Source organism: Phacochoerus africanus, chromosome 6 (genome assembly GCF_016906955.1).
Source record: "Phacochoerus africanus isolate WHEZ1 chromosome 6, ROS_Pafr_v1, whole genome shotgun sequence".
In the NCBI taxonomy this organism is placed as follows: Eukaryota; Metazoa; Chordata; class Mammalia; order Artiodactyla; family Suidae; genus Phacochoerus; species Phacochoerus africanus.
In genome coordinates, this window is record NC_062549.1 from 45,773,605 (window position 1) to 45,800,151 (window position 26,547).

General features: G+C 37.4%; 1 protein-coding gene across 1 annotated transcript in view; it reads right to left on the reverse strand.

Annotated features, from left to right (window-relative positions):
- The window catches only part of NECAB1 (N-terminal EF-hand calcium binding protein 1), a 233,566-nt gene continuing 207,019 nt past the window's right edge, over positions 1 to 26,547 (reverse strand). Inside the window, exons 9-13 of the mRNA XM_047782941.1 lie at positions 24,576 to 24,626; positions 16,106 to 16,218; positions 4,663 to 4,740; positions 3,661 to 3,752; positions 1 to 406 (exon numbers count right to left, since the gene is read on the reverse strand). Of these exons, the coding sequence (XP_047638897.1) occupies positions 381 to 406; positions 3,661 to 3,752; positions 4,663 to 4,740; positions 16,106 to 16,218; positions 24,576 to 24,626 (360 nt within the window). The 3' untranslated portion in view covers positions 1 to 380. The remainder of the gene's footprint in view (positions 407 to 3,660; positions 3,753 to 4,662; positions 4,741 to 16,105; positions 16,219 to 24,575; positions 24,627 to 26,547) is intronic.

The window sequence follows — 26,547 nt, forward strand, 5'->3', positions numbered from 1 at the left end:
TTTAACCTTTACAGTTTATGACATCTACAAAAGCTGTTCTAGGAAGTAATACTCTAAATAAAAGTTCTCACTGTATCATAATGATTTTGTTCCTTTATGTGTACACTTTTTCACATATTAGGATTTTGTGGCTACTGGGTTTTAGGTTACAGTATAGCAATACATTAGCACATATTGAGAATAATAGTGAACTTAGAAAGTTGAGCTAAAATACACATGAAAGATAAAGTTATAGAAGACATTTAAGAAATGAGTACACATTTTAGGGTAAATAAAACCAAAGAGAGTTGACTAATAAGTACAGAGAATTTTCTAGTTCACATTTTAGATAAGAACACTTGTTTTTCACTTGGAACCATAAAGAAAATGTTTAGAAACATCTAGTTGTTCAGGATCCACCATGAAGCTGAAACAGAAAAACAGTTTTTTGAGAAAATGAAAATAACTGTCAGGGCTAAGTTCAAAGTGCAAGTCATACTTAAAGAGACTATTTTCCCTCACCTTTAGTCTGTATATTTACTTATATTTCAAGTCACTATTTCCTGACTTGATTGAATTTTTCTATGTAATTGTTAGTTACATGTATCTTTCGGCACTTGGTTGTAGTCTAGCAGAAAAATTCTTGATATATATGAGTAGAGTTTTCTTGACAATGAGATTATAAATGCCTTGAAGTTAAAATCATGATGTTATTATTTTAATCATACTCAGTTCAGAAAGATCGAATACAAGCAAATGGATATGTTGTAAACAATATTTTTAATGTATATCTCTATTATCAAATTGAAATTGTTTTCCCCAGTAAATACAATTATCCCACAGACAAATTTAGGGCAAAGAAATAAGATTGGTGGGTGTTCTCATTTGTGGCTCAGCAGAATTGAACTGAGTGAGTATCCATGAGGATGCGGATTTGATCTCTGGCCTCACTCAGTGGGTTAAGGATCCTGTGTTGCCATGAGGTGTGGTGTAGGTTGGAGACATGGTTTGGATGCTGCATTGCTGTGGCTGTGGTGTAGGCCAGCAGCTGTAGCTCCAATTCAGCCCCTAGCCTGGGAACTTCCATATGTCACATGTATGGCCGTAAAAAGAAAAAAAAAAAAGTAAAATTGGTGGAATGAGGTGAGAAAGAAACAAAAAGGATTAAAATTTGTTTTAAAAGCTGTTTAAATGATATACTGATTGGCAATAGGATCTTTCTTGTGTAAACTTTTTCCCTATAATTTTAGGCCTTTCTTCTTTGTCAAGGGATATTCTGCTCCACAGAGGTCTCAAGTTTGGAGAGTTGAAAATAGATATGATGTCAGATACAAAAATTACAAATGTCAGGACTTCTTGGGAAATTTATGACAAATACCAATGCATTTATGATGATATCAAAGTCCTTATTTATTCTTTCATTTAGAAAATATGTTTCCATGTGCTATACACTGTATTTTAATCCTGCACTAGAGGTTGTAAGGTTAAATAATGTGTGCTTTCCTGCATTCTACACACCAAAGCTGTATCAGTCATATTTAAAGAAGTTATTTGAACTAGAACTAGTTATTTTCTTCTCATTTGTGACAATCCAAATCTGGTATGATAGTTAAGCTAAAACTTGTCTAGATCAATTTAAGGCAGTCACTCAAGTCTGTTCCTTAATAGCCTTTGCTACCACACTCACCTACAACTTTCCTGAAGCTATGGTATTTCCTAATTTAAACTGCATGAGTCAAATTATTAATCACAAGAAATTTCAACCATATTCTTGGCTTTCTTATTTGAGGGCTAAATCTTAGATACATAGCAAGAGAAATTCTACAAGTCTACTGTCTTTAGGTTAGGTAAACCTGTCTTTAAGATCTAGAGTAAATATATAACTAAAGCTCAGCCTGAGACTATCAGAGTTGGTCAACTCCAAAGCATTCACACCTGATCTCCCCCATTTTCTCATCTAGCTTCAAATTTCAGAATTTACTTTTTCACTTTCCACCTATTACCCAACCTATCAAAATATATCCTAATTTAAAAATTTCTATCATTTTGTTAAAACTTCTCTCATCAAATCCAATTTCCAGTCCCATTCTCTTCAGTCATACTCCACTACATAGGCCCCCTGAGGAGCACTGTTCATTGCATGTTACTCTTTTGGTTTTCTTGTTACTCTACTGCTGTGACACTCCTATCTCTGATGGGTTCCCCTCTATATCCTTAATGAAAGGAGGCTCTTCTCCCCCAACCTTTTAAATAAAGGCATTTCCTCAGGTTTCTGTTAGATATTTTGTTCTTATACACTTTCTTACCAGCCCCAGGCTTCAACCATCATCTTGCTATGGTTAACTCCTGAAAATTTTATCTGCAAGGGAACTCCCAGGGTACCTTCTTGGTTCAGATGCTTTGTTTCCTTCGCCTAGATTATTGCCCTGCATAACCAGTTTCTCTCCTCCCTATGACATTCACCTTTCTGTCTCCTGCCGCAGTTACTACTGATTAGAGCATGCACTAGCCCTCTCAAAAAACTTAATTACGTATTACTGTACGAAGAAAGTTTAAACTTCTTATTATGACATTTGCAATTCTCATTTCCTATTCTCTCCTCTCTCTCCACATGCACCACATAAAGCCTTATGTTTTAGTCATATCTTTGTACTAATTAATGTAGCACATTTGCTTTTTGTTCATGTCTACAATTTGCCTCTATCAAAGTACCCTTCTTCTCTATCTTTATTTTATCCAAATCTCATATTTTAAAGTCAGCTTAAGGATCATCTCCTAAAATTGGAGCTTAATCAGAAAACAGGCCAGACACCCAATTATCGCCAGTGGCTAGGACTTATTAACATTCATAAAAATGTTTAATTGGTAATTGAATGGCTGGGTAGTTAAATGAATTTTGGTTCTCAATTACCTTAAATAAGCTTTGGCTAGGCCAGATTTCTTAGACAATTTCATTTCAAATCTCTCCTTTCCTTCTCCTTTTTTCCAAATTACAAAAAATTTTAAGTATTATGATAAAAATATTCTAACATAATTCTAATCTCCAATCTATGGGTCACCTTTTCAAAGCTATTCAAAACACTATAATATGGTAAAGCCTTTGAATAATTTTTTGAAATGCCACGATTTGTATTTTGCTTGTTAATATTTTAAAGGTGACTAGCAAATAACTAATACTAGGTTTAATACAGCCAGAAATATAAATAGAGACAAACTAAGGAATAAAGGCAATAGAAAAAAAAAATACATAGATCTCTCACTTCCTCCCTACACTTAAGATGTATAACGAAAAAACAAAGTGCCATTGATAAAAGGGAAGAGGTGAGAGTGTGGTGTCTTATTTATTTATTTGTTTTATTTATTGTCTTTTTGCCATTTCTTGGGCAGCTCCTGTAGCATGTGGAGGTTCCCAGGCTAGGGGTCAAATTGGAGCCGTAGCCGCTGGCCTAGGCCAGAGCTACAGCAACGCAGGATCCGAGCCGCATCTGTAACCTACACCACAGCTCATGGCAACGCCAGATCCTTTAACCCACTGAGCAAGGCCAGGGATCGAACCCGCAACCTCATGGGTTCCTAGTCGGATTCGCTAACCACTGAGCCACGATGGGAACTCCCTGTACTGTAGTTAAAACGAGAAAGGCAGAATGAAAGCACATAGAATTGTGATACCAGGATAATTACCAGGAACTAGCATAGTAGATGTGAGTTCTGGAGTTTCCAAGAAATCCACATTACTTCTTTGGAATGTCTTGCTATAATTCATCTGAAGGTGGCTGTATAAATAATTACAGATTAAGGCTGTGCAATTTATTACAATCTTCCTGAGTGTAATACAGTTTAACTTCAGTCAAGGTGGCAAGGTTTCAGATGATCTGGATTAAGTGCCTGAATACAATTCTTTTCATGGTTGTTTAACCTTAAAAAGAACGACTCAGGAGTAATTTAACAATTGTCATCAGAATTTTTTATAGAGATATTTAAAAACTGGAGAGCATTAATTCTCTACAGAAAATAAAAGGAGATAACTGTAATTGCAGCAAGAAATTTAAACAGAAGGAAAAATATCTTGGCTGTCAGGATGTTTAAAAATAGAATAGCTAAGAAGAGGGACTACAGATTCTCCATCTCTAGAGAAAAGAAAGAAAAATCATCTAAAAGTATAGGGAAGTAAGGAGTTGAGTAAGTAACTGTTAAAGCCCCCTTCTATGCCTGAAAACTCTTTTGGTGTCTTTATGCATTATAACTTAAAGTGCTTAAAATAGCCAAAAAACCAAAATGTTTAGGTGAAATATGTATTAACTACATTTCCAGGTATTAACATGCAAAATGTGGACTTGAGAAATTAGGAAGTAAACATTTTTTTCATCTTCCCTTTTCTGCATCCTTTGTCTTCCACCCTTGTATACTTTAGACACCCACGACCACTATCTAAATGTTTATCTGAAAGTATCAGTAAAATGGCAGTATTTAAAGTGGGGTCATTATCAAAAGTCTTTGTGCTTCAAAAGGAAAATGATTTCTAATCCATGAAGAGTGGGATTTAGAGAAATGAACAAATGGGACAGATTTTAAGGTGAGATAAAGGGAATGGAGCTTTTCTACATGTCCTAAAATTATATCATGTATATTACCACCTCTCTGGTGAAAAAATAATAATTAAAATAAGGCCTAGTCATAACTTACCTATTCCATACATTACTATCTTCCCAGAATTCATAAATCATGTAGCGAGATTCATTTGAAAGCTTCTGTATAGAAATACTGAAATGGAAAAAAAAAGGCATAATTAGCCATGGAAAATTAAATACAAGAAGTAAACTAATATTTTTATCATCTCTATATGTGGTTTGAAACAGTCTTATTCAGTCATATAGGAGATACTTAAGGTTCCCATATGAAAATCAAAATTTTGTCAAGAACTGATTAATATGTTGGCCTGTTTAATATAATTTTTTAGTTTTCTGGCTTGGAATCATGAAGACTTTCTTAGAATATTATAGACATTACAAATATAACTTTTGTAAAATTTCACTCATATATCCATTCATTCAAAAAGATTTATTGAGTTCTGTTTTGCCAAGGTTTAGAAAAATGTGAGTGCATGCCACTTTCCTTGCCCTCAAGTCTGCCTCTTCGGATCAACCCAAGGAGTCCCTCTGATCAACCTCCAAAGCTCTTGCCAAATTATTTTCCTTACCTCTATTCTTGGATTGACAGCTTTTGTTTGTGGTCCTGCTGCAAGTGGTTTGAGTTACCTGGACCACACTGCTGCTGTCTTACTGACTCCATATGCCCAATATTGGTCCTCCTCCTTTTCCTTTTACACACTCACACTTCTCAAATTTCTCTCTGTTCAGATCAAGTTTGAATCCACATTCTGCCATAACTGTAATTTTTAAAAATTGCTTTTCCAATTTTGGGAAGACAAATTTGTTCCCTCCAGCTCTTTGGACTAGCCTGAGAGTGACTAATAGCCTATATAGTATGTTTTGGAAGAGTAAAGAGAGGGAGGTGGGTGAAAAGACAAGTTGAGGTTGAGACTGGATTTAATTCTGTAGCAATGAGGAGACACTAAAGGGTTTAAAGCAGGGAGAGCCCCATGATTAAAGTTGAGTTTTAAAAAATCCTTCTGGGAGGATGGGATTAAGATGGTGGAATAGGAGGACCGGAGCTCAACTTCTCTCCTAAAAACAACAAAATTCACAACTAAAGACTGAGCAATCTTCACCAAAATGGACCGGAGACCTTAAAAAAGACACCCTACTAAAGAAGAAAAAGAGGAGGCCACATCAAGAGGTAGGAGGGGCGATTTCACGATATAAACAACCCCATACCTCCTGGGTGGGAAGCTCCACAGACTGGAAACTAACTAGTTCACAGAGACTCACTCCTACAGGAGTGAGAGTTCTGAGCCACACATCAAACTCCCACGTGTGGGGATCTGACACAGGGAGAAAGAGCTCCAGAACATCTGGCATTGAAGGCCAGTGGGGCTTGTGTGCAAGAGCTCCACGGTACTGGGGGAAACGGAGACCCCATTCTTAAAAGGCACACACAGACTTTCACGTGCACTGAGTCCCAGGGCAAAGCAAAGTCTCCAAGGAAATCTGGGTAAAACCTGACCACAGTTCTTGGAGGACTTCCTGGGAAAACAGGGGTGAACGTGGCTTGTGAGGGAAGGACATTGAAAGAACAGCTCTCAGGAATATTCAGCAGCAGTGCCTTTCTCGGAAGTGGTCATTTTGGGAGAATCTGGCCCCACCTGTCAGCTGCTGAGAAGCCCCAGGACAAACAATAACCAAGGTGGAATCACAGCCCCACCCCTCAGTAAACAGGCTACTTAAAGACCCTTCAGGCACACAGCTGCCTCTAATCCCATCCAGAGACTAAGCCAAACCCACCAGAGGGATTAGAATCGGCTTCTCCTACCAGGGCAGGCATCAGACCCTCCCATCAGGAAGCCTACACCAAGCTCCCATACTGACTTCAGCCACAGGGGGGCAGACATCAGAAGTAAGAGAGGCTACAATTCTATTATCTGTAAGAAGGTCACCACACCAAAAACCTATAAAAATGAAAAGACAGGGGACTATAACTCAGATAAGGGAGAAAGGAAAAACCCCAGAAAAACAGCTAAGTGATCAGGAGATTCTCAGCCTCCAGGAAAAAGACTTTAGACTGTTGATGCTGAAGATGATGCTAGACATTGGAAATAAACTGGGGGCAAAGATGGATAACTTAGAGGAAACACTGACCAAAGAGATATAAGATATAAAACTTAAACAAGAAGAGATGCAAAATGCAATAACTGAAATAAAAAATTCACTAGAAGCAGCTAACAGCAGAATACAGGAGGCAGAAGAACAAATAAGAGGTGGAGGACAGATTAATGGAAATTACGGATGCAGAACAGAAAAGAGAAAAAAGATTGAAAACAAATGAAGAGAGTATCAGAGAACTCTGGGACAATGTGAAATGCACCAACATCCGTATTATAGGGGTGCCAGAAGGAGAAGAGAGAGAGAAGGAGACAGAATAAATATTCCAAGAGATAATAGCTGAAAAAGTCCCTAACATGGGGAAGGAATCACTCACTCAAATCCAGGAAGCATGAGTACCATATAAAATAAACCCAAGTAGGAACACCCTGAGACACATACTAATCAAACTGACAAAATTAAAGACAAAGAGAAAATCTTGAAAGCAGCTAAGGAAAAGAAACAAATAACATACAAAGGAACCCCAATAAGGCTATTGGCAGATTTTTCAACAGAAACTCTTCAGGCGAGAAGGGAGTGGCATGATATACTCAATGTGATGGAAGGAAAAAACCTCCAACCAAAATTATTACTCTAACCAGCAAGGCTCTCATTCCGATTTGAAGGAAAAATCAAAACCTTCACAGATAAGCAAAAGCTGAGAGAATTAAGCAACACTAAACCGGCCTTACAACAAATACTAAAGGAACTTCTATAGGCAGAAAAGAACAATAGAAGACAGGAAGAAAAAAGAGCCACAAAAACAAATCCAAAGAAATTAATAAAATGGCAAGAAGAACACACATATGAATAATTACCTTAAATATTAATGGACTAAACTGCCCAACCAAAAGACATAGACTGGCTGAATGGATACAAAAACAAGACCCATGTATATGCTGTCTCCAAGAGACCCACTTCACTTCTAGGGACACATACAAATTGAAAGTGAGAAGATGGAAGAAAATATTCCATGCAAACGGGAATCAAAGGAAAGCAGGAGTAGCAATACTCATAACAGACAAAATAGACTTTAAAATGAAGAATATTTTAAGGGACAAAGAAGGACAGTACATAATGATCAAAGGATCAATCCAAGAAGATGATATAACAATTTTAAATATCTACGCACCCAACACAGGTTCACCACAATATATAAGGCAACTGCTAACAACCTTCAAAGGAGAAATTGACAATAACACAATCATAGTGGGGGACTTTAATACCCCACTTACAGCAATGGACAGATCAACCAGACAGAAAATCAATAAGGAAACACAGGCCCTGAATGAAGCATTAAACCAGATGGACTTAATAGATATTTATAGGACATTCTATCCAAAAGCAACAGAATACACATTCTTCTCAAGTGCACATGGAACATTCTCTAAGATTGATCACATCCTGGGCTACAAATCCAACCTCGGTAACTTTAAGAAAACTGAAATCACATCAAGCATCTTTTCCGACCACAACGCTATACGACTGGAAATCAACAACAAGAAAAAAACTGCAAAACACACAAACACGTGGAGACTAAACAACATGTTACTAAACAACCAATGGATCACTGAAGAAATCAAAGAGGAAATTAAAAAATACCTAGAAGCAAATGACAGCAAAGATACGACACTCCAAAACCTATGGGATGCGGCAAAAGCCGTTCTAAGAGGAAAGTTTATAGCAATACAAGCCCACCTCAGGAAACCAGAAAAAGCTCAAATAAACAAGCTAACTTGACATCTAAAGCAGCTCAAGAGAGAAGAACAGACAAGACCTAAAGTTAGTAGAAGGAACGAAATAAAGATCAGAGCAGAAATCAACGAAATAGAAACAAAGAAAACCATAGAAAAAATCAATGAAAGGAAAAGCTGGTTCTTTGAAAAGATCAACAAAATTGATAAACTCTTAGCCAGACTTCTCAAGCAAAAAAGAGAGAGGACTCAAATCAATAAAATTAGAAATGAAAAAGGAGAAGTAACAACGGACATCACAGAAATACAAAGGATCATAAGAGACTGCTATATGCAACTATACTCCAATAAAATGGAAAACCTAGAAGAAATGGAGAAATTCTGAGAAAAGCACAATCTTCCAAGACTAAACCAAGATGAAATAGAAAAGATGAATGGACCAATCACAAGAACTGAAATTGAAACTGTGTTTAAAAACTTCCAACAAACAAAAGTCCAGCACCAGATGGCTTCACAGGCGAATCCTATCAAACATTTAGAGAAGAGCTAACACCTAGCCTTCTGAAACTATTTCAAAAAATTGTAGAGGAAGGGACACTCCCAAACTCATTCTATGAGGCCACCATTACCCTGATACCAAAACCAGACAAAGATACCACAAAAAAAGAAAACTACAGGCCAGTTTCACTTATGAACATAGATGCAAAAAACCCTCAACAAAATACTAGCAAACCACATCCAACAATACATTAAAAGGATTGTACATCATGATCAAGTGGGATTTATCCCAGGGATACAAGGGTTCTTCAATATCCACAAATCCATCAGTGTGATACACCACACTGACAAACTGAAGAATAAAAACCATATGATCCTCTCAATAGTCACAGAAAAAGCCTTTGACAAAATCCAACACCCATTTCTGATAAAAACCCTTCAGCAAATGGGCATAGAGGGAACCTACCTCAACATGATAAAGGCCATATACGACAAACCCACAGCGAACATCATTCTCAATAGTGAAAAGCTGAAAGAATTCCCGCTGAGATCAGGAAGAAGACAAGGATGTCTGCTCTCACCACTACTATTCAACATAGTTCTAGAAGTCCTAGCCACAGCAATCAGAGAAGTAAAAGAAATAAAAGGAATCCAAATTGGAAAGGAAGAAGTAAAACTATCCCTATTTGCAGATGACATGATGCTATACCTAGAGAATCCTAAAGACTCTACCAGAAAACTGTTAGAGCTCATCCACAAATTTGGCAAAGTCGCAGGATACAAAATCAATACACAGAAATCAAGAGCATTTCTATATACTAACAATGAAAGAGCAGGAAGAGAAATTAGGGAAGCAATCCCATTTACCATCACATCCAAAAGAATAAAATACCTAGGCGTAAACCTACCTAAAGAAACAAAAGACCTATACTCTGAAAACTACAAGCCACTGATGAAAGAAATAAAAGATGACACAAATAGATGGAAAGATTTACCATGCTCTTGGATTGGAAGCATCAATATTATCAAATAACTCTACTACCCAAGGCAATCTACAGATTCAATGCAATTCCTATCAAATTACCAAGGACATTTTTCACAGAAATCGAACAAAATATTTTAAAGTGTGTTTGGAAGCACTAAAGACCCAGAATAGCCAAAGACATCCTGAAAAAGAAAAACGGAGCTGGAGGAATCAGGATCCTAGACGTCAGACTATACTACAAAGCAACAGTCGTCAAAACTGCATGGTACTGGCACAAAGACAGACATATAGATCAGTGGAACAGGAGAGAAAGCCCAGAATTAAACCCACACACCTACATCCAACTAATCTATGACAAAGGAGGCAAGAATATACAATGGAGAAAGGACAGCTTGTTCAATAAGTGGTGCTGGGAAAACTGGACAGCCACATGTAAAAGAAAGAAATGAGAACACTCCCTGACACCACACACAAAAATAAACTCAAAATGGATTAAAGACCAGACACTATCAGACTCCTAGAGGGAAACAGAGGCCAAACACTCTCTGACATAAACGACAGCAACATCTTCTCAGATCCACCTATCAGAGTATTGACAATAAAAAGAAAAATAAACAAATGGGACCTACTCAAACTTCAAAGTTTCCGCACAGCAAAGGAAACCCTAAGCAACACAAAAAGACAACCTACAGAATGGGAGAAAATATTTGCAAATGAATCAATTGACAAGGGATTAATCTCCAAAATTTACAAACACCTCCTACTGCTCAATACCAACAAAACAAACAACCCCATCAAAAAATGGGCAGAGATCTAAACAGACAATTCTCCAAAGAAGACATACAGATGGCCAAGAAACACATGAAAAGATGTTCAACAGCACTCATTATTAGAGAGATTCAAATCAAAACCACTATGAGGTACCATCTCACACCAGCCAGAATGGCCATCATCCAAAAGTCTACAAACAGTAAGTGCTGGAGAGGGTGTGGAGAAAAAGGAACCCTAGTACACTGTTGGTAGGATTGTAAATTGGTGCAACCACTGTGGAAAACAGAGGGAGATTCCTCAGAAAACTAAATATAGAACTACCATTTGATCCAGCAATCCCACTCCTGGGCATCTATCCAGAGAAAACCACGACTCGCAAAGACACATGTACTCTGATATTCACTGCAGCACTGTTTTCAATAGCCAAGACATGGAAACAACCTAAATGTCCATCAACAGAGGAGTGGATCAAGAAGAAGTGGTACATATACACAAAGGACTATTACTCAGCCACTAAAAAGAACGAAATACCAGCATTTTTAGCAACATGGATGGACCTAGAAATTATCATGCTAAGTGAAGTCAGCCATACAATGAGACACCAACATCAAATGCTTTCACTGACATGTGGAGTCTGAAAAAGGACAGACTGAACTTCTTTGCAGAACAGATGCTGACTCACAGACATTGAAAAACTTATGGTCTCCGGAGGAGACAGTTTGGGGCGGGGGGATGTGCTTGGGCTGTGGGATGGAAATCCTGTGAAATTGGATTGTTATGATCATTAAACAACTACAGATGTGATAAATTCATTTGAGTAATAACAAAAAAAAGGAAAAAAATAAAAGGAAAAAAATAAAAAATCCTTTTGATGGCAGTGTGGAGTATCCTATGGACACTGTTATGCAAAGCAGGAAGAAAAGCTAAAAAGGTAGTTTAATTAGCTTGGGTAAGAGATGATGAGGATTCAAACTAAGGTAGAAAGAAAGGAAGAGGGGATAATTCATAAGCTTTAAAGGGAGACTAGGAGACAAATATAAAAGATGCCTTTAAAAATTAATTCCACAAGTCTAGCTTGTTCAGCCTAATATTTCAAAATATAGTTGGATTAAAAATCAAAATGAGAGGTTAGAAAACCAATAATTATATTGATTTAATAGAGAAAAACAGAATATACCAGTAAAAATAGCCAAGCTCAGTACAGAGTTTACTAAGTATGACCAGCAGGTGGTGGTAACTACACAGAAATTTTCATATTTATTTTTCTTTCTTTTGACTGTAAGCAGTTTGGTCTTTTTCATAAAGCTTTTGCTCTATTAAGCTATGATGTAGAAAATATTGTTATTATTTCAATTACAGATTTTCTGGGGGACAGGTTTATAAAATTATCAAAGGAATTGAATAGAAAGTGAAATTGGAGATTTTCTAATTCCAGAAGTTCATAAATCTATTTGGGGGGGGAGGGTTCCTTGAAATCCCAGAAGTGAGCTGCATATTTGCTTTTTCCTGGGAAGAGAATCCATGGTTCCCATCATAGTATTAAAGGGTGTGTAATCTCCAAATGTAATCTGAAAATGTAATGGACAAATTTCAATCCATGACTATTTTTTGAGATAAAGTTTAAAGTACCCAGTTTAGTATTTCCAGTGCTTTATGAGCTGTCTCCTAGAAACTAATTTATTTATATTACTACATTAAAAATCAGTAATCACTAATCCTGTTATTTGAACTTTCCCTTTTCCTGACTGGCCACAAGAAATTGACATAATTTTAGCCTGATATTCAGGAAGGATTGAAGAAGGTATCACATTGTGATAAGGTAGTGGTTTGGAGTGTGGGCATACGGGCCTGTCTTCTACAACCATGCATTAGAGCTTTGTCACCTTGGGCTCATTACTTAACCTGTTTCCTCACCTGTGAAATGGTGGCAAAAATAGCACTATGAGGATTAAATTAGGCATTGCTTTGGCCAGTCCTTGGTGTGTGTGAGTGTGTTTAACTAGCTGTTAGCTCAATAGCAAAAAAGGAAGTACCTCCATTCGGTAGGTAGCTATGAAAGCTAAGCCTTAATGGTGCCAAAGTTGAGAAGCATGACAGAAGTAAATGGAATAGGAGAGAAAGGAAACTGAGGGGAAATATCTTCGATAATAATGAGAAGTAATAAGCCAATAATAATGTTGCTAACACACATTGCTCTGTCCCAGGCCCTGGTCTAAGCATTTCTCATGGATTAAGTCATTTTTACCTTCACAGATCCTCTGGGGCTGATATGGCAGATACCGTCTGTTGACTTCCCAACTGCTGTTATTCCCCCCTTTCAAAATGAATCCTGCCATTGTTCAGTTTGCAGTATATCCAGTGTACCAATCAGTTCTAAGCTGAGACAGTCATCACAATCTCCTTTCTGCTGGATATTTGTTTCCTAACCACCCCAGTACCCAGAAATGGCTGAGTGACTTGAGTTGGGCCAACAAGATGCTAAGGGAAGTATGCAGATAAGCAAGGACTTCTGGGAAACTTTACATCCTTAGGTTCAGACATGAAAGGATGGCTTGTAGGTGTTGCTCATGTATAACACATATGCACATACACATGCACACTCACATACACACTTGCACACATATATTGATTACTCTTTTCACATATTTCGTTGTCATGAAGACTTATCCCTATGTTTGGCATGGAGAGGTGATGTACACAATGTATTCTCAGGACCGTACTTGACTTCAGAGAGAATGAAACTAGTTTCTGCTTCCAAAGATCTTAGAATCCAGTTAGGAAAATACTACTCATTCATGAGCAATTAAAGCCATGTAGTTGGAACAGAAGGGATCTTGTCTATTCTACTCCTGGTTAATCACAGACAATCCAGGAATCTAATTCAAGGATGACCAAATACTGGCAAGAAAGATTAAATGTGGGTTTTGGAGTCGGACAAAATTCGGGCTAGTTATTTAACTTGTGTGAGCCTGTTTCCTCCTGAATTGGATGTAATACAAACTTCAGATAATTGCAGTGAAGATTAAAAAAGAAAATGGATACAAAATGCCCAATCTCATAAATCCTTAATTTCCATTTTATTTTATGCCAATGTTTCCTCTCTAACCATGGTGAGGCCAAGCCAAACATTGTGGGCGAAGAAGAAACTGCATAACTCTGATAATTCACAGAGCTTTATTTTATCAGCCAAGCCTCAGGCAATCATGCTGAATGCATTAGAGCATGACTGAAGACATGAGTGGCCCATTTGATTCTTCATCAATTAATACAGACAGAAAATTAAATTTGATTAACTAGTGCAACTGGATTTAGACAGGCACACTCACATAGCATGTATTCCACCATATTTTCCATTTGTGGTTGAGACTTATTTTCATCTAATAAAGTTTACTTTTTGGAAATTCCAGTAGAAAAAAACTGAAAAAAATCAGCAATAAGAAGTGAGGGAAGAGTTAAGCAAACCAGTCTTACAATGGAAAAAGAGGGTCTTAAAGTCTCAATCTATCTTACAGGAAAAGGATACTTTCCTTTCCCTTTACTTCACATCTGGAGCTGAGGGAGCAATTTTGTGTGCTCACTGGGAGACCAGAGTTTGCAGCAGGCGGCACAAATCTACTTCTCTCTTATTCTCCCACAGCCTGTTTCCCTTACCCTGGGGCTATTCTAGTTGCTTTAGATCATTTTCCCAATGCACATTAATGTGGTGTTTCTGAACCTTAAAAAGTAATCAAACTTTGTACCATTTTTGCAAATGTAAAATATCTAACCTATCCTAGGAATTGTGATACAACAAACCAGACTTTATTTTCTTTATAGCTTCACTAACCAAAAAAAAAGTTTACTGAGCTCTACTTTCTACGGTTCACAATGTGGAGTTTATAAGTTCTTCTTGCATTTTCCAAAAACCTTATCTTTAAATGAGCAGCCTTTTAAAAACTACATATACTCTCACTTTGGTAGGTCTCTTTTAAGTCACTGAAATAAAAGGACTAAAATGTGGTTTTGATTTCTGCCCTTCTGAGCCCATTGAGAAGTACAGTAACAAAAATAAAAAGTAATGACTTAGTTACAAAGGCACTGCTGGGAATATGGTGAACTGTATGACATGAATGGCAGTAAGCAAGTCCTCTTCTACATCAGAAAGGAAGTCAGCCAGCCACACGACAAGGAACCAGTAGTAAGTGCAGCAGTAATCCCAGCTCATGTTTCCTGGTCCTTAGTTGATGGGAGGCACTCTGCTGTGCACTCAGTTAATCCTCAAAACCCCTTTCTGAGGAAACGAGTCTTCGAGCCAGCTGGGATCTTTCTCAAAATGACAAAGTTAGTACAATCCCATGTTTAATTCTGGAGCCAGACTTCTTAGCTGGGAAAATGTTCTGCCAGAGTGAGAATAAGATTTAACTAGTAATCACTGGGAGGAACACCAAAGCACTCAGAGACATGAAATATGTGTTTCATTGTGCACATATGTGCTAAAAAGCTTCATGCATGCACATACGTGCTAGAAAGCTTTCTTAAAGCAATGTTCTAAGAGCATCATGAAACACAATTTAAACAAGCTCCCAAGGTAGGGATAGATTTGGTTGTGGCAGTTTTTCATGAGCAGGTGAGTCTAGGCTCTTGGCTTGAAGTAGAGCATGGGCTGGCTAAGACCTGAAGCTGGGTATACACTTCTGGGAAGGAGAATGGCCAGAACTAAGGCACAGAATTAATAGATGTACATATAACCTCAAAAGGCAACATGTAGCTGGGCACTGTTGAGGCACAGTGCTCAGGTGAGGGAGAACAAATGGTAGCAGTGCTATGGATTTCTGGGGGACTGTAATAGTATAAATATAGAGTCAGGATACATTTATAGCATTTGATAAGGTACTCATTACTTCAGGGTTCTGATTATGAGAATTCCATAATTGTTTCTGGAAAATTATGATTTTCCACTTGGAGTGGAGAAACTGAAGATGAGCTATATAGTTATTTTTTTTTAGTAGCCTGAGCTAACAGAAGCCTGCAGAAGTAACTTTTTTTTTTAATGACAAAAATAAACACTTGACAAAAATCAGGATGGTGCAATTTCATAATGAATGGCTGAAATGGTGGTTATTAGTCATAGTACATGCTCCCAAAGGAGCAATCAGAGCTAAAGCCTCATGTACCAGAAATGATTAGAAATCAGAGCGTGAGCCTGCCTGAATGCAAAAGGGGGATTTGGTCTATTTGAAACTCCTCAAATTGTTCTCTTCAATTTATTTACCTCGCTGCTCCTAATACTCAAATCCATATAGAGTCAAGAGAAAACAGTCTATTGAACTCTGCAAAATGCATCACCCAAAGGGCTGGAAGGATCAGCACCTTATATGAGGATTCTCAGATGTGGTCTTCCAGACCCCTCCTCATCTGGACACATGTGCAGGCGTACCTACCGCAAGCATCCACTTTGGGAGGAAGCACTCTCCACATAGTGTTTCAGAGCAAGCTGGAATTCTTCCAAGTCCTCTTCTCTCACAGACATCTGACGCTGCACAAGCATGATGTGCTGCAAAGGGGAGGGGAGAATGTCAGTGTGTTGACTATCACAGAGCCTCCCAAAGCTAACCCCCTATTGCTCATCCCCATCCCTCCTCACAAAATAAACAATTCTCATCTAAAAGTATGACCAAAAAGGCCATGATTAGGAGTTCCCACTGTGGTACAGTGGGTTAAGGGTCCGGCATTACTGCAGCTGTGGCACAGATGCTGAAGAAAGTATCCTTCATAACTTTCACAATGACGTTTCCCTTTTAAAAGCAGTGGTTCTCCATCAGAATCACTGGGGAGGTTTTAAAATTGCACTTGGATTTCCTGTCATGGCTCAGTAGAAACGAATCTGACTAGCATCCATGAGGACACAGGCTTGACCCCTGGCCTTGCTCAGTGGGTTAAGGGTCTAGCATTGCTATGAGCTGTAGTATAGGTTTCAGATGCAGCTTGGATCTGACATTGTTGTGGCTGTGGCATAAGCCAGCAGCTACAGCTCTGATTTTACCACTGGCCTGGTAACCTCTATATGCTGCAGGTGCAGCCCTAAAAAGCAAAATAAAATAAAATAGCATATATATCAGAATCTCTTGGAGTGGGATACAGGCACAGGTATTTATAAAAACATCTTCAAATGACTCTAATGTGCAGCCAGGGTTAGGATCACTAGAGTCACTTACCAAATTTTAGATAGAATTCCTGTTGTAAACAGGGGACATCTCCAAATTCTCCTTGGAAAATTCGTGCTGATAGACATATTATGAACATCATTACAAAAAATCAAATTAAAAAAAAATGTGTGTGTGTGCATTTCCAAAGGTGCATTAACCATCGCAGGGTTCTCATACATATTACCCACCTACAATAGACTCTACTCAAAATCTCATGGCATTAGATGGAGCCTGTGTTTAGTGGATCACACTGGGTTGGACGTTAACTGCTTCTTGTAACAAATCCTTTTACCATTATAGCATTTGTAGCTTGAAGACTTAAAGATCCACCTATGGGCTTCTCAAGGTATTTTTATTTTAAGATTAATCCTTTCCTCATCAATTGTTGGTAGTAAATCATAAATTTGCCAAAAACGTAAGGATTGGAGGTGAATCATAAAATTACAAAGCAACAACAATAATGCAAGGATGATTTAGAATATGAGGAAAATAACTTGCATGATATTACCCATTTCTGTAGCACTACAGCTAGAATCAAGCCCCTGGTTTACTGTCTCCTATTCCAACGAGCTCTTCCATTCATGTTAACAGCTATCATTTGTTGAATACTAATTATACTGTAGGTATTATGCTAGGCACTTTATATATTCAACAAATGTTCCTACTTTGTGTTCTAACAGGTAGTTACCAAGTGCTGGATTCAAGGTATTCTAGTAATAGATTAAGATATAATTCTTGCCTTCATAGGTTTTAGTAAAGAAATAACAAATCTTTAAAAGTATGTCTAAGGAGTAATTTTAGGTGTGCTCCACGAAACTTACTGTATGTAAATTGATCAGAATTCTACTAAAATTTTGACCAACTGTATTGCCAAATAAATCTTGATCCTAGTCTTAAAAATCCTTTGTCTAAGTTTATTTTTTTTCTTTTTTTGTCTTTTCTAGGGCCACACCTGTGTCATATGGAGGTTCTCAGGCTAGGGGTCTAATTGGAGATGTAGCCACCAGCCTACATGAGAGCCAGAGCAACACGGGATCCAAGCTGTGTCTGCAACCTACACCACAGCTCATGGCAACGCCAGATCCTTAACCCACTGAGCAAGGCCAGGGATTGAACCTGCAACCTCATGGTTCCTAGTCGGATTTGTTAACCACTGAGCCATGATGGGAACTCCTGTTTAAGTTTTAAAATAATATTTGGGCCCACAAACTCACATGAGTGGGAAGCAGGCTGTGAATATTGCATAACTGTCAAGAAAGATAATATTCCCCAGTGGCATGTTTTAGGTGTGGTTATGGATGATAATGGACCAAGAAGAAACTCTATTTTTTTTTTGTCTTTTCTATGGCCGCTCCCATGGCATATGGAATTTCCCAGGCTAGGGGTAGAATCAGAGCTGTAGCCACCGGCCTATGCCAGAGCCACAGCAATGCGGGATCCGAGCCGCATCTACAACCTACACCACAGCTCACGGCAATGCTGGATCCTTAACCCACTGAGCAAGGCCAGGGATCGAACCTGCAACTTCATGGTTCCTAGTCGGATTTGTTAACCACTGCGCCACGATGGGAACTCCAGGACCAAGAAGAAACTCTTAAAAGAAGAACAACAGACAGCAGAGTTCCTCCCAGAATAGAGATGTCTAGTTATGGAACTTCCTTTATTAACAAATATCTTCTCAGCAACCAACCAGTGAATGCTGTGGAATTCCTTTTCATTTGTTTTTTGTATGGCAGTTTTTATGGCATTTATTCTAGCCTAGTTTTATCACTGTGTATTTTATCTGTGTGTGTGTGTGGGGGGGGGGGGTGTTAGAAGAACTGGGGGAGGGAAGTCAGACCTCAAGGGGTTACATCTTGATTTTACCAAGAAAAATGCACGTCATCCATGGATGCTGGATTTTGAGCTAAAAGCAGTAACTGGAGGCGATTTTGTGTTCTACATATATGACAAGAAGGGTGCAAAAGAATATTTGATGACTAGAAGGTAGATTGGCAGACTCCAAGCTGTGTATAAAAATCCATTTCTTTCTTCTTTATATATATAATATATAGTTATATATAGCATATGTTATATAACATATTTTATATCACATAATATAAAATTATAACTATAATTTTAGAAAATATTATATTATAAAATAATATACTATTATACATACTATAGGTATTATAGCATATATGGTTATATATATTATATAATATATATACTTATGTATATTATATATATATGAGAGAGAGTTAAACTATATATTCCATCATCCCTTGCAGTTAGGTGTACCCAACTGATGAGTTCTTACCGGTAGAATATGAGCAGAAGTGAAATATACCACTTCACATTCTCTTTCCCTGTTCTGTTAGCTGGATGAAGACCTACCTTAGGAATGGCAGAGCCATAGATGAAAGAAGATCTCTTATCTTTCTCGCAGATAAGAGAAACCTGTGTTCCTGAATCACTGTGTAGACTGTTTATTGGACAAATTTTTATCAGATTGGAATCATTTTACGTTTTGGGTCTATTTGTTTCCATACATAGTCATCTAAATGAGTTCACTTATTTTAATTGAGCTTTATTTTATTTCCCTTCAGGATCAGTGATCAAAGCCTATTTTCTAAGATTGTGTAATGAACAATCAGCCTCCTATCTGTCTCTCCCAGGACCTGGTTTTAATATCAATAAGAGTTAAAGGTAATCTCTACCAGAATAATTATGAACATATCCTTTTGAAAAAAATTTACAGAGGTGACTTGGACAGGTATTTGTGATAAACAATAAATCACATGATTCTTACAGCTTTCCTAATGAGATGTCTAAATATATCCACTTATTCCATCACAGTTATTTTAGTCTTAAGGCAACTGTTATGTGAGTCAGATTATTAATATGACCAGAGAACCCATGTCCTTTGAAATGTGACTTTTCAGTTTTCCATCAACACCTGGATTATTATTATTATTACTATTATTTACTTTTAAGGGCTATACCTGCAGCATATAGAGGTTCCCAGGCTAGGGTCTAATCAGAGCTACAGCTGCCGGCCTACACCACAGCCACAGCAATGCCAGATCTGAGCTGCATCTGTGACCTATACCACAGCTTATGGCAATGCTGGATCCTTAACCCACTGATCAAGGCCAGGGATTGAACCTGCAGCCTCATGGTTCCTAGTCAGATTCCATTTCCACTGTGATGCAATGGGAACTCCAACACATGGATTCTATTTCCCCTTATCTTGGATCTGGGCTAGCCTTCCAACTTATTTTTGCCAATGGAATGTGACAGAAGGGATACTGTGGGATTCATCCCAAGTTCACAAGAATGGTTCAACATATGCAAATCAATCAATGTCATATACCATATTAACAAAAGAAAAATCAAAACCAAATAATAATCTCAATAGATGCAGAAAAAACATTTGACAAAATCCATCATGGTGGGAATATAAGTTGATGCAATCACTATGGAGAACAGTATGGCGGTTCCTCAAAATACTAAAAACAGAACTACTATATGATCCAGCAATCCCACTCCTGGGCATCTATCTGGCAAAAAAACATAATTCAAAAAGATACAAGCACCCCACTGTTCATTGCAGCACTATTTATAACAGCCAAGACATGGAAGCAACCTTAATGTCCATCAACTTAGGAATGGATACAGAAGAAGTGGGGCATATTTACAAAGGAATATTATTCAGCCATAAAAAGGACATAATGCCTTTTGCAGCAAGGTGGATGGGCCTAGAGATTATCATGTTAAGAGAAGTAAGTCAGACAGAAAAAGACAAATATCAGATATCACTTACATGTGGAATCTTAAAAAATGATCTAAAAGAACTTATTTACAAAACAGACTCACAGATTTCAAACAAAATTTATAACTACCAAAGGGGAAACATGGAGGGAGGGATAAATCAGGGGTTTTTGATTAACATATACACATCACTTATTATTATTATTGTCTTCTTAGGGCCACAGATGCAACATATGGGAGTTCCCAAGCCCAATTGGAGCTGAAACTGCCAGCTTAAGCCACAGTCACAGCAAGGTAGGATCCAGGCCATGTCTGCAATCCATACCACAGCTCACAGAAACATAGGATCCTTAACCCTCTGAGTGAGGCCAGGGATAGAACCCACATCCTCATGGATGCTAGTTGGGTTCATTTCTGCTGAACCACAAGGGAACTCCACATCAATTATGTATATATAAAATAGATAATTAACAAGGACATACTCTATAGCACAGGGAAATCTAAATACTCTAAACCTATGTGGGAAAATAATCTGATAAATATGGCTATATGTATAGGTATAGCTGATTCGCTTTGCCATATATCTGAAAATAATATAGCATTGTAAGTTAAGTATAATTCAATAAATTAAAAAAATTATTTAATACATTTTATATATACAGTATCCTTTCCAGAAAAAGATTTGAGGTGGTCCAATCTATCATCTCCATCTTGCATTCTTTTCCCTTTTCTCTCTAAGAGCAGATGTAGACTGGATTCATTTTTACTAGCCACCTGGGCTTGAATAAGTTACTTAATCTTTCTCAAGTCTTCTGATACATAAAACTGGAAGTTTTTATGAATGGATAAAGAAGTGGTACGTATATGCAAAGGAATATCACAGAGTTTTGAGGAAGGTTAAATTATATATTATACATATAATTATATATAATATGAAATTACATATAGAAATAATTATATTGTATATATATTTATATTTATTAGTATTATTTTATAATATAAATATTATATATTTAAAGTATACGTAAATATCTTGTCCATGATTGATACTCAACAAATGTTACTTCTCTTACTCTAGGCAGAGAAAAAATGGACTTAAAAAGAATTATATGCTGCACTCATCATTATGTAATGGCTCATATCCAGAAAAACAGTATGGCAGCTGCTAGTGTTCAGGACTTTTGCTGTGTGCTTAAATAAGCCTACCAGATAATATGCTCAACTCTAATGATAGGAAATCTCATGAAACAGAGTCATCTACTACCTTATGACCACACTGGTAAAAAGCAGCTTTACTTTAGTGCTTGGAAGTATCACAAACACTAGATTAGGAATATTACAGTGTGTTGAGGAGTGTAGGTCTGGAATAGAACTTCTAGGGTTCAGCTATGATATTTAAAACTTTCTACACCTTAATTTCTTCATCTATTAAATTGGGCAAATAACAGCACCATCTCATATGGCTGTGGAGAGGATTATGACATTTACATATGTGTGGCTTTAACACAACATTTGCACATAGCAAGGGCTCAGTAAAGCTTAAATTAAAACATAAAGTATATAATAAAAATTTATGCTTTGTTCTTAATGTTTTGTTTTTTTTCCCCAAATTTCTCATGCATCCAATAATGGAAAAGGAAAAATATCTCTCCAGTCAATAAATTCTAAAAATGGTTTTGATCATCAGGATAAATCGCTGATCACACAGTAACGTACAATAATGAGTGCCAGTTGTGAAACAACATGAAAAATTGTTTTTGTCATTTGAGTGTAAATGTTTCATAGGAATTGATAGTGATATGTATACTACCACTAGTAAAAAATTCAAATTTTTTATGACAAATATCTTATGGGTAAAAAAAACCAAACTAGTTCAGCCTATTACTACATGTACATTCCCGTAGAGCATAATTATTTTACTTCTACATATGGTTAAAAATAAGAATATTCTTTCCTGCTTTTAAAAAATTTTGACAACTGAACTACCCAGTTCTTTTTCTCTAAAATACTTCCATGCACTGTTGAATTGGAAATGCTATGTGGGTTGATAGATCTTTTAAAATAGATCTTGCTCTTCTGTCAGGGACCAGAGAACAGAAGTCTGTACCTTTCATAAACAATCCCTAGAAATTTTTCTCCTTCATAGATAGTGAGAAAGAATATTCATATTAAGAAAAGACAACAGTCTCTCCTAATACTAAAAAAGTGTTCATTTTTCTTAATTGGCATATAGTTTTCCCTACATGCAAACTTAAGAGACGATACAGATGCAAGACTTCAAGGTCACAATCCTGTGCCTATGGGGACTGCACAGGCTTGCTAGTCATAGAATCTGTGCTCAGTACCTCTCTTCCCTCACCTTTCCACTCAAATCTATCACTATTTATTTATTTATTTATCGGCTGCCCCATGGCATATGGAATTTCTTGGGCCAGGGATCAGATTCAGGCCACAGTTATAACTGCTGAACCCTTAATCCACTGGGCCAGGCTGGGGAATTGAATCTATGTCCCAGCACTCCAGAGATGCCACTGATCCCTTTGCACCACTGTGAGAACTCCTAAAATCTACCTACCCCTTTAAAATTCTGGGGGCCTGATGAATTAACATAGACCACATCCTTATCTTTGGAGGAATAAAAGTACTGAACCTGTAGTGAAAATATACTTTATATCTAGGGAGTATTTCTGTATCTATAGGATTCTAATCATAATAGCCATTATTAAACTATTCTGAAAAGCCTTAAAAGCTTCCCCTCTGAAAATTTCCTTTGTGCTCTGAGTTTGGACAGATAAACAGGAGCTGACACACAGGTGATTCTCACCTTCTATCACATAGGCAGTGCCTGTGGAACAAGTACATGGTACAGAGATGGAAGATATTTCCTATCCTTGTTTACTATAAATGTGACTGATCCTACAAGATATATACAAAATATTTAAGGTATTAAGAAAAATGATTTTCTGTAGATACTCAGGATTTTAAAGCGCAAACTTCCATTTTACTGAACGTAAATGCAAACATACAATTTCCCAAAGCAGAAGTGCTATAAATATTTGCCTTAGAATAAAGTAAAATAATAAAGCATGGTGTGTATTACTTTTCAATTAGTTAGTTTATTCATTAATTTCATTTGTCACATTTAATGAACCTACATGATTGCTTTGTCCTTTTTCTTTCAGTCTCCAGCAATTGTAATCCCCTAGATAGATATCTATTCCCTATGTGCATGAATGTTCACTTTTCTCTAAGCATCATTTCTTTTTCTTTGAAAAGTGATTTCTGAGCATCTATAATGTGCCTAGCCCTGGGCTAAATGCTGGATATACAATAATTAATAGGGCCAAGTTTTGGCTCAGATGTACTATTCAGACTATTTTATGGTACAATTTGAATGTTGTCCTTCTCTGCTAGTCATATTTATTCAATTATTCAATAACTCATTGATTTATACATGCATAAAAATTTCATTTTGCACATATTACATACCAGGTGCTTTCACAAAACCCCTATGAAGTAGGCATTAGTCTTCCACAAACCACAATTTAGAAAATATTACTGAGCCATACAAAATGAAACATGCCCACGTTTAGTTTATTAGTTTTTCATATTTTCATGAGATAGTAATGTTTTTGGTGTTTTTTATGGCCACACCTATAGCTTATGGAAGTTCCCAGGCCAGGGGTCAAATGGGAGCTGCAGCTCGGGCCTACACCACAGCCATGGAAACACTGGATCTGAACTGTATCTGTGACCTATGCCACAGTTTGTGGCAATGATGGATCCTTAACTCACTGAGTGAATCCGGGGATCATATCTGCATCCTCATGGAGATAATATCAGGTCCTTAACCCACTGAGCCACACTGGGAACTATGACAGTAATTTTGAAAAAAAAAATCATGTTTTAAAAGTACATATATACAAAATTTTTACATAGAAAGAATACTTACATATTTAGTATTCTCTTCAATAACTTCTTCTAGAGGTTCAAGTTTGAGATCCTTTGGTTAGAGGAAGAAATGGGGATAAAACCAGACATTAGTTAAATGAAACATATATTTGAATGTTACAGCACTTTTATGGCTAATATTGAACCAAAATAACTTCCTCATCTGAAAGGAGATGAAATAATTCTGATTTTTATGAGCTCTTCCAATAAAGATTATTTTACCCATTGTAATTGTAAGGAGCCGTTTCAAATGCGTTCAATTTGTTATTACTTTGAGTTTACTTCATTGATGCCATTAAAAGAGAACAAAGTGGACAGAAGACTCATTAAAGCAGAGAGGAAAAGGATAGAAAAATTAAAAGAAAAACACTGAATAGACTGATAGCCTTTGCTGTGGGTATATGGCAATATACTTGAGATATCATGAAAAGATATTCACATTCTAAGTGCTAACTTTGCTTTGTTAAAAAGTGAAATAAAAAGCAAATTAAATCACTATTAATATTTGTTAAAAACAAAAGACTACTGAAAAGACAGAGCTTTCTGTGGTGATCAATGCATAGTGTGCTAATCTCACCTGTGAAACCAAACATGTAGTCTCTGAGGAATTCATTCTAAGAATATATATACTAAAGAGCAACATTGCCACACTGGTGATATATGTTGGTTGTTGGCTTTGCTTCCCCTCACAAGAATAACAAACAACTGTTAAGAAGAAGATACCTCTGAGAGAATCCTACAGCAAGGCTAAAGCACTCTCCTACACCACAGAGACCAAGATAGACTGCATTAGAAGATAAGAGAAGTGGCAGCATTGCCACATCCCTAGGCCAGCATGCACCACTTGGACAAATCTCCTGAGCCTTTGGTTCCTTCAGTGGAAACAGAGAGCCTGAGGGGACAACTAGCCTCACACTGCATTGTGAGTTATTTTGTGAAAGCCCCTACTCTGATCTACCAAGAGAGATTGCAGTGAAATCTGTGGTGTTCATCCACTGGGAATCTGACTTTGACAGAGAAGAGGGAAGAAGCTTGCAACAACCAGCACACAGATCTTGGAAGACCAGGTTCATACTCCAGTGCCCAGGTAGTAAGTCCAACAAGCAGCTTTGCTTGTCTGCAGAACAAAGTTTGGGATGTATTCTTGATGAGGGGACTTATGTGTAGTGAAGATCTGCCTGATTTAGATCCTCTTTGTTGGCCCTAGAGCCCATTTTGCCCACATCCAGGCAAGGAGCTGAATCACATTCCCACCACTGCGGGGAGTGTTTTCCAAGCTGATCTTCAGAGGGCTTTCAACAACTTCTGGAAGCAATGTGGCCCAGCAGTGCTCAAGCCAAGAGGTAAGAGAGTAAAGCTGATTACCCTGAACAAAACCAGTACCAGGTGTGGAATGTCCCAATGATAAGCACAGGCAGGGGAATTAATTTATAGACAAAGCTAAGAGTAGTTCCTGACATCTTCCACTCTGAAAGCCTGTTTGGGAAAATAATTAGACTAGCCGGGAGTGAGCCCTCACTCTCCTGCCTAGGCAAGGAAGTTGAGACATATATGTTATGGAGGGCATCTTCTGGCCCCATCCCAGAAAGGCTAGTGGAAACACCTGGAAACTATGCAGCCCAGTGACACCTGAGCTAAGGAGGCAGGAAGTGCCAATAGTTTCCAGAGCAAAGACAGCAGCCATGTTTATTCAGGGAACTTTTAACTTTAAAACAACTTTTAACTTTAAAACAACAAGGAACTTTACCAGCTTTAGAGCTACTTGTCCTGCTGTACCCAGGCAAGGAATCTAATTCATAGTGCTGCTCATTGCTGAATGAGCCTTCAACCTGTCCAGCCAGGAAACTTAACTAGAGCACACAGGAAGCTACATAGCTTATTCGACAGCCCTACATACAGTGGCATTTGAACAGAGAGCACAGCCCATGGACCCATATCTTAAACTACACACAGAAATTAATTTAAAATGGATT